General features: G+C 46.9%; 1 protein-coding gene across 1 annotated transcript in view; it reads left to right on the plus strand.

Annotated features, from left to right (window-relative positions):
• gpr185b (G protein-coupled receptor 185 b) overlaps positions 1-999 on the plus strand; it is a 4,378-nt gene extending 3,379 nt beyond the window's left edge. Inside the window, exon 2 of the mRNA XM_072458837.1 lies at positions 1-999. This exon is cut by the window's left edge and continues 50 nt beyond it. Coding sequence (XP_072314938.1) covers positions 1-999 — 999 coding nt within the window.
• Positions 1,000-10,000: the final 9,001 nt, after the last annotated feature.

Genomic DNA, 10,000 nt, shown 5'->3' on the forward strand with positions numbered 1-10,000 from the left:
TCCTCCTCCGGACTGGAACCCTTCGACGCCTCGTCCTGGGGCGCCTCCGAGGACCCGACCAACTCGTCCGCCGAGCCCGCCGTGCGCACCGTCCCCTCGGCACCGGGCGCCTCCTCGCCGGGCGTCCAGGATGTTAGCCCGTGGGACGTGGCGCTGTGCGTCACCGGGACGCTCATCTCCTGCGAAAACGCCCTGGTCATCGCCGTCCTGTTCTACACGCCGACGCTGCGCGCGCCCATGTTCGTCCTGATTGGCTCGCTTGCGGTGGCCGACCTTTTAGCCGGCCTCGGGCTCATCCTGAACTTCGTCTTCACGTACCTGGTGGACAGCTCCGTGGAGTTCGTGACGCTGATGTCGGTCGGGCTGCTGATCTCGGCGTTCTCCGCGTCCGTCCTGAACATCCTCGCCATCACCGTGGACCGCTACCTGTCGCTGTACAACGCGCTCACGTACCACACGGAGCGCACAGTGACCTTTACCTACGTGATGGTGGCCCTGGTCTGGGCGTCATGCCTGACGCTCGGCCTGCTCCCCGTCCTCGGCTGGAACTGCTTCAAGGACGAGTCGGCGTGCAGCGTGTGCCGCCCGGTCACCAAGAGCAACGCCGTGGCGCTCGCCGTCGCCTTCCTCCTCGTCTTCGCCCTGATGATGCAGCTCTACCTCCAGATCTGCAAAATCGCCTTCCGTCACGCGCAGCAAATCGCCGTGCAGCACCAGTTCATCGCCATCTCCACCACCAAGGGCGTGTCCACGCTGTCGGCCATCTTGTGTGCCTTCGGCGCGTGCTGGCTCCCGTTCGCCATGTACTCCATCGTCGCCGACTCCACGTACCCGGCGGTCTACACCTACGCCACGGTGCTGCCGGCCACGTGCTGCTCCGTCATCAACCCCATCGTCTACGCCTTCCGGAACCCGGACATCCAGAAGTCGCTGTGGATGGCGTGTTGCGGCTGCGTTCCCAGCTTCTCGCTCAGGCCCAGGACTTCCAGCGACGTGTAGCAAAACGCGGACGAGCTCCACGCGTTTTTTTTTTTCACCCCCGAAAGCGGAGCCGACGTTGCGGAGAGAAAAAAGGATGCGGCTTTGACCGATCCTTCGCAGCCGACGGCGGCTGGCGCTCGACAAAACCGCGGCGTGGACAAAAGAAGGAGGTAAACGCTCTGTTTTGTGGAAACGTCGTGGAAATTGATTGTATAAGTCTTGGCGAAGGGTCGGGACGAGGGTTTTAGAAGGGGACTTTGCTCTTCGACCTCCAATAGGGAGCGAGGGGCGTGTCCTACTTCTCACTGAGCAGCATCGACACTGAAGGACCTTGACCTGAGCATTCGGTTATGCAATCGGACGAACGGTTATTAATATGAGCTAAAAATACACAACACATGACCTTGAATATTCCCACGAGCTAACTCTCCACAAGCTAACTCTCCACGAGCTAACTCTTTGCTGTCTTCTCTTGGATAGACGCTAAGCCAATGTAGCTACCACGGACCAATCAGCAGAGGCCGGTGTGGCTGCGGTCGATTCAGAATAAATGAATTCAACTTTTCCCCCAAATCCTCCGAACACTTGATGCGACAACCAAAACGTTACGACCGGACGAAACAAACGACCGTGCGATGACCGAACGGGCCGTTTCTGATGCCAAAATGCTACAAACGAGATTAAGAATAAATAATAATTCACCTTTGTCAATAAATAATGCCAAATCGTGCCATTTCTGATGAGGACAAAACAAAGACAAATGTGCTGAATTCATGCCTAAAGTCGTGCCTCTTGAAGGTTCAATCTGTGGGAAAGATCGACCAATAATAACGATTAAAAAAAACGTGCGATTAAAACAACACGATGATAATTCTTCTCTTTGGACGGTTCGTAAACAACAGTTTTTCTTGCTGCAACTAACGATTATTTCACGAATCGATTTCTCTGGCGATTGTCATTTCAAATCGTTGACGGGTCAAGATCGTAAAAAGCTCCTGAGACCGATTATTTTAAGCTCTGGACGGAATTCGAACTTTGAGGAACGTTTCCATTTTGAAGCCGGGCTCAGGAAAACAAACGCTCCAATTACAAAATAATATTCTGAACAAAGGGAATTATTGGATCTATAAACTCTGAATTTAAACTCTAAATCAAGTCAAGAGTTTAAAGAGTTTAAATCAAGACACAAATGTAGAGATTTGTTTATGTAAAAGTGGCTGATGAGTTCATTTTACGTTAGAGTTTTGGAGTTGTGAAAATCAAACGCTCCACTCCCGTGGTCCCCCGCGTCTGTGAAACAAGCGCCCCTCGTCTCTCGCGGTCCGCGCCGGCTGCTGTGCGTCAGACAGAGAAACACAACAAATCCATTTCAGCACCAAGGACAGCGACTCGCCGGGCGCGCGGCTCGAGGAGAACTGGGCTACGCCGTTTCCCTCGCGAGGCGTATTTATATCCACGGATTATTTATAAACTCGAGCGCGGGCCGGCCGAGGGAAGCGTCTGAGGGAAGTGTTCGCTCCGCCCATAGTTTGAGCGTCTCTGAATAAAGAGTCGAAATATCTGCTGCTTTAAGCATCAGGTTTTACTCTATTTCTACATTTAACAGGAGATTATGACATTGTTTTACTGGACAAATACTCACAGAAGTGTTGATCCCACAATAGTTTTTCACCGATTCGACCATGAATTACTCTCTACATGATCAAAAAGTATGAAATGAGCAGCCGAACATTAAACGATGAGAGCGTCCACATTCTCCGCCGCCGCTCTCCGTGACAGCAGCGTGTGGGGATCTGCCCCGGGGCGGCCGCGGCTCGACTCCGGGGTTAATGAGACGAGGAGCAACGCAGCGCGAAATGGAAACCGCCGCCCCGGGTCGAACTCGCCCGCCGACTCGCCCGTGCCACGGCGGCGCGGCAGAGGGCGGCGGGGCCAAGCGTCCCTCGTCACAGACCCGATTTGTGCGTTTGAGGCTCGTGCTTTCAGACGGTCGACTGAAGAGAGCGGTAATCGACTAAAAAGAGGTTCTTCAAAAGTGGACTTGGATACCACTTCCTCCCAAACGATACGAGTACTTCATTTTCAGTACTTACCGATGTGGAGTAACGATACACATATTTCAAAATTATATTTTTCTGATACGGAAGTAAATCACAGAAGTTTGGAAGTTCGACGCTCATGATATCGATCACTTTGCAACTCGGCTGTTAGCATCCGCCGTTAGCATCCACCGTTAACATCTGCCGTTAGCATCCGCCGTTAGCATCAGCCTTTACTTTTAGTCATTAGCATCCGCTGTTAGCATCCGCCGTTAGCATCAACCGTTAGCTTCCGTCGTTAGCATCAGCAGTTAGCATTATCCCCAAACAACAACAAAAACACAAGTTATGAATAACCCAGAGAAATAACCGTTAGCTGCAGCCGGACAAAACGTTATCAATATTTCCTTTTCGCACATTTTCTTATGAATACGTCGTAACAATAACTTTACGGATCTTGAGAATTTAACTCAAATCTTTGGAAGCGGCGCCGTTTGTTGGTGTCGTCGGCGAAACGGTCCGGTGGCTTTCGCTCCGTCCGCTCCAAATCCAAAAGGTCACAAAGAGGATAAACCGAAGTGGTGTTTTGCGCCGAATCGGACCAAATGTATCGTAAATTGCAGTCGAATTGTCAAAACGCTCCACGAATCGCTGGTAAAACAAGAATCCAAAGCGTTTTAAAGCTCGACCGAGACGTTTTCCGAGCACGTTATGGCACGTTTCGCGGAAGGAAAAGCTCCGGTCATGAATCGCCGCAGCCCACGGGCCACGCCCTCTTCCAAATTCAGCTCTTTTCAACCAAATAAAAACAGTCGACAGCAAAGACACATCTGACAATGGCGCAAACGTCAAGCGGGTTCGCTCGATGTAAATGTAAATGTTAGATTAGAGTGTGTCGTTTTATTTTGACACTTTGAGGAAGCAGCAGTTACTGTCAGTGTGGTTTCAATGCAGAGTCTTTGTGTGTGTATTTTGTGTGTTTTTTGGGCCTTAAGTTTGGGACAAAAACGTTGCAATAATGAGAATTCCACTGTGTACAAAAGCCACAAACGGAGAAAGAGAGAGACGCGGAACGACGCGTGCCACGTTTACGATTTAGCACCAGATACAAAATCATCGTACGGTTTCCGGGACGAGACGCGACAAAAACGAGACCAGATTCCGACGCCATTTTGTGGCTGGCGGTTTCTGGACTTCTTTCAATTTCGTCGTCAGAATCCCTTTTCCGGGCACGATCTCGTCAGGCGCGATCTCGTTGGGCGGGATCTCGTCGGGCGGGATCTCGAGTTCCCTAGAACTAGCCCGACGCGTAAACGGCGCATTTACCGAAAACGTTCACAAACTCGGCACCGATGGCGAGGTCGGAGGTCACGGCGCTTCTGAAAACACCGTCATTCGGCGATGATTTCAAAGCCGTTTCACGCCGCTCGACATGACCCCAAAAAATGTTTTACCGTATTCTCCGGACTATAAGTCGCACCTTTTTTCATAGTTTTGGCCGTGGTATACTTATATTTATACTTATACTCGGGAGCGACTTATATGTGATATTATTTGTTATTTTCACACTTCATACTCCAGTGCGACTTATATGTGTTTTTTCTTCTCTATTATGTATTTTTTGGCCTTTGACTATAAGTCGCACCAACTTATAGTCCGGAAAATACGGTATTTGAAACATGTCAGTAACTATAATTGACCATGAAATTTGACTTGTTTTCTGCCCAATTTGTAGCAAAAGTAAAAAATGCGGCACGACAAACGTTTCCGTCCGACGACCAAATGCGATTGTTTCGATGATTAAAACGATTTACGTAAAAACGCTTGGATTAAAGGTGCTCTATGAAGATTAAAGGTGTGTACTATGAAGATTAAAGGTGCACTATGAATATTAAAGGTGCACTATGAATATTAAAGGTGCACTATGAATATTAAAGGTGCACTATGAAGCTTTTCTGGTTGCTTTGCTGTTCATTCAATTATATATATATTTTTTAAATTGCTTTCATCGAGGCAAAGTGACATCATCACCTGCACCGGAAAAGTGACGTTCGCACAGAATCGCAAATGCAGCGAAACCGAAATCCGCTTCTCTCTCTTCCCGCCGCGACCGTGTTGGATTTTGCCAAACGAACCAGACGCCGGGGGTCGAAATACGCGGCGGTCGCACGACGTTTCCAAGACGGAGCGGAGCGTCGAATGTTCCGTGTCGCTCTTTGGTTCCGCGGTAAACGAGCGAGACGGGACGAACGCAGGCGAACTCGCGCTTGGATCCGTTCCCTGGGTCGCGCGCAAACGTTACGCTCAGAACAGAAGGTGTGCGACAGGTTCACGTCGTCAAGGTGATTCTGTGGAGGCTTAAAACGTTCCCAAAGACGTCTGAACGGAGGCAAGACGAAGCGGAACACGACGCCAAACCCTAAGTGACCGCTCAAAGTCACAAAATATAGATTTGTCGCGGTAAAAGCACTTTATGTCATGTGTTTACTTAACGGCAGATCATGACGGACACCTTGCATTTTTGTACACAACAGTTTTTCATTTTATCGACAGAAATATGACACGGTTTGTCCTTTTCCTGGAGCTCGAATGCTATTTTAAGGCTGGAAAACAGTCACGTTCCATCTTTTGCATTAGATTAGCAAACTAACTGACATTTCTGCCCTGGAAATTCAAAGTTGTTGCTCATTTTTAGCTTGAAAGACTTGAAAAACCAATGTGAGTTAACGATTTGAACATCCTCCATGGTTCGTTCGTAATTTTGCCTCGTTTTGGACATTTGGACGGCACAGCGCTTGCACAGTATTGAAAAGATCCATCGAATTTTTTTGTTTGCTCGACGCTTTAAAGTCCACCGTTTCATCTTCACTCCGCGCGTTCTGACCGAGGATGTGGAACTTTGCGTCGGTTTCCGTTTCGTGCGATCGGGGGGGAAATGGCGGCGAAACGAACCTCGAAACGTCGGCATTTTGACACTGAAAAATGCAAATTCTACCACATTTTTCGCAGCCCGTCGCGAAAACCGAACCGACGCGCGACACCGACCGGTCGATGGCAAATTCCAACACGAAACAAAAAGTGTCGTTCAAATCCGAGCTGAGAACCTGTCCAAATGTGCGCGCGATTGTGCCGCTTCTTATGCAATGCTGTACAGAAATGTATATTTTTGTACGTGGTCGATCGGGGCATGAGATTTCCCACTCCGTGTGTGAAACATGCTCCCGACTGTCCTCTTCCTGTTCTGTGCTTTGTTTTTCTCTCGACAAAAACGAAAAAACTCTAAGGTGGTTTGTGAGGGAAACGTGTCCAAAATGCAGAGCCAGTGCCATATTTTCACCGTTTTTAAGTGTCTTATCTTTGGGTTCGTGCACATTTACGTCAACGGGTCGTGGGCCATTTTGTTGGCGCCGAAATCTGAAGATTCTCTGATTTTGGGGCCGTTAAGCTCGTGTAAATGACAGAAATCGGATTACTTCTTACACATTTGGTCGTTTAAATCATTTTAGAACTCAAAATGAACAGATTTTGAGTGCGCAAAATGGAAGAAAAAAATCACCACGTTAAAAAATAAGTGAATTAAGTGTCATTTATCTTGATTTGTCGTAAAATAAGATTTCGATGGAACAGGCATAAAATGTACTGTATCTATTAAAAAAAAAAAAAGAGAAAGAAAAAAGACAAGCATTTTCTTTCTTTTTTTTTTGTGGCAAATTGTATTTTATGACCAAAAAAAACAAACCAAAAACGGTAAAATCAAGATAAATATTGTAATGTGAGCACTACAGCAAAAGTCTTAGGTTTGTGGGCAAAAAACAAAAGGATGAACAGATCGGAAAGAGGAGACGAGAAGGAGGGAAAGAAGAGGGTGTGATAACGAAGGAGAGGATGAAAAATGAGAGAAAAGGAGGATTGCGTCGTTCGGTCGCACGATGCCGTCGCCTCGTCAGGTTTCCGTGACGTCGCCGAAGTCTGAGTCGTGTCTGAGAAAGAGCAGGTCGTTTCAAAGGCATCGCTCTCACTCTCTCTCTCTCTCTCTCTTCCTCTCTTCTTTCCCCGCTCTCCCTCGTTTCCCCTTCTCACTTCTCCTTCTCGATCGTTCCCTTCGCCTCACTTCTTTCCCCCCCTCTTCTCTCCTCCTTTCTTCCGCCCACACCCTTCGCTCTGTCTTCCTCTCGTCTTCCTCTCGTCTCTTTCCCCGTCCCTCATTCGCACAGTCGCACGAGCGCCGTCGTGATCCTTCACTTTTTAACTTCGCACTTTTCTTCTGCTGCTGTTCATTAGCCGCGTCGAGTAACGGCGGGAGGATCGACGCCAAAAAATAACCGTCGCATTTAAACCGACGGAAATTGAAACATGTCGATTCTCGCGCGACGATACGGGACACGTCAAATGTCTCCGAACGGTTGATTCAGCCCCGTTTGTGTCGTAGTTCATCCGTTTGACTTTTACTTTCCTTTTGCCCAGAGAGTTTGAACACATTTTCACGATGGGGCGAGATCACGCGGCAAACGAAAAAATCCCTGCAGTCGAGTCGTTCTGCGCAGCTGAAAAGTGAATTGTACAAGGAAAACGGGCTTGATATTTTACCCTTTTCAATAAATATCGACAGGTACGAACGCACTTACTGTATTTATTCATTTACTATTTATTTATGTATTCATTGATTTGCACTTGTTGTTGAAAAGAAAAAAAAGTTAAAAGTTGCAAAAGTACAATCAAGTAAGAAATGTGACACAATTCCAACTGACAACTGCAACTTTTCTGCAGAAAACGTGACTCAAATCTCCTCAAATCGAGATCAAAATCATGTTAATTTGATCTGGATATGACCTTTATGCTCCGCCTTCTCCGCCACGCTCTTCTCCTCTTTCTTTTATCCAACGTGTGCAGTTTGTCTATAAATGATCCCACATGAAAAGCAATGGAAACTGAGAGAAAGAAAGGGTTAGCCTAGCCTAGCCTAGCCTAACCTAGCATCTGTAGCATCTGCCTTGTTTTTTCAAAGCGCACACTCATTCTATTTTTATACATGGACTTAACTCCGAGCACAAGCTTTATTTTTATTGATTTATTTATTGTTCAATGAAAACTAAAAGCAGGGTCAAAGGGCGCGTGCCTACAGCAAATAAACCCAACAGCTACAACTAAGTTTCTCCTTTTGGGGCTAGCGGCTAGTCGCGCCAAGCTAACAAAATGTCTCCGTATGCATTCGGGTTAGCGGCTAGTCGTGCCAAGCTAACAAAAATGTCTCCGTATGCATTGGGGTTAGCGGCTTGTCATGCTACGCACTCAAATCTTCTCCTTTTGCGTTGGGGCTAGCGGCTAGTCACGCTGCGCCAACTCCAGCTAATAAAGCGTAAAGAGATTGTCAATCGAATTAAAACCATGACAGAGCTAACTTTCTATCGGAGCTGGTTTGGCCTCGATAGAATAACCACGTGCTTTTATGCATTTGAAAAGGGTAAACTCATTAGCGCTCCAAGCTAACGTTTGGGACGTGTCCATACTGTGATGTCAGAAGAGCTAAAACTTGATTCACGTTTACTTTATGGGTTTTGTCATTATTGTTTTTTTGGATGTGTTTTGTTTCATGATTCGTGTAAAATATGTAAAAGTAAAAATGCACTTTATAAGATGGTTACACATTGCACTTGTAAATGTCGAATGTAAAACTTTGAAGAGAAAGATTTATTTTTTATTACTGTAAATAAAGTGAGAAAAAAAAACGTAAAAAAAAAAGTGGAGCAGAATTTGCCAAATAAAGTGTTCAAATGAAAAAAGTCTGATTTGTCTTTTTTTTTTATCGAATACAATTAAAATGTTTTATCTTTGTTGAACCAAGTGTGGATCTTAGTTTGTGATTTGATTGTTGTAATCCAGACCTTGAGTCTCAGGTCAGTTCTATTTGGTGCAAAACCTTCATAAACCGACCAGTTTAATACTTTTATAAAACATATATATATAACATCTTTGTTTGGTCTGAATGTTTTTAAGTAATTTGGAGAAACCAAATGATCTGCATTGAATAAATCTTCCTCTACAGACGATGCTGGAAACGGGCGAGGCACGAAGTGGCTCATCCACACATTCATTGATCGTCGCAAACGTCCAGCTGTGCGTTTGTGTCGCTAACAAGAGCGAGTCCAGGGCTGACGGGCTCAACCGGAGAAAAGGTTGCCAAAAAGCAGAGCTAGATTTTGACTCGACTGGTTTAGTTTGTGCAGAAGCCGCACACATGATTGAGGAGGCAGGTGAAATGTGCCCACAAACCGGGACGAGGGGGCCGTGCTACTCTCACACGCCCCACATACCTTCCCCCCGAGACGTCGGACTGCAGATGGCGCCGTCGCTCTGCCTCTGACGGCGCGTGCGAATCAGCCGAGAAGACACATTTCAGTCTCAAATAAGATCCCACTCCGATCAACCAGAAGAGTTCATCTTGCTTTGTGGAGCAAGATACTCTCAGATTACGATAATTATGACTTATTTGCACATTCTCTTATTTAAGACTAAGCGTCATGTGATGAAAAGCACCGACGATGGCTCCAGGACCTCCGCTACGAGTCATTCCCGGGCGTGGTCGGTTTCCAAATACAAAACCGACTGGCCTGAAAAATAGAATGAATAAAAGTTACAAAATTACAAACACGATCGCTTGGTAACGTGAAACGAACGATCTTTCCACACAAATGACCAAAGAAACAAGTGTGAGAGGGAGAGAGACGGGGGAGAGAGAGGGGGAGGAGGGAGAGAAGGGGGAGAGAGTGAGACTGGAAGAGAGAGAGAGAGAGACGGGGGAGAGAGTGAATTATTCAGACAAACCACGGTGCACTTTCATAACACGTCAGAAAGGAGATGGAGCGAGTGAAAGGGTGAGGAGAGAGGAAGAGGAGTGGGGAGTTTAGAGAGAAAGAGAGAAAGGGAAAGAGAGAAGAATCCAGGAGCAGAGGATGGATGACATTCAAACAAAGAAGAAAAAG

The sequence above is a fragment of the Eucyclogobius newberryi genome, unplaced genomic scaffold (genome assembly GCF_026437365.1).
Source record: "Eucyclogobius newberryi isolate DKJ021-1_F unplaced genomic scaffold, fEucNew1.0.hap1 SCAF_22, whole genome shotgun sequence".
Taxonomy (NCBI): Eukaryota; Metazoa; Chordata; class Actinopteri; order Gobiiformes; family Gobiidae; genus Eucyclogobius; species Eucyclogobius newberryi.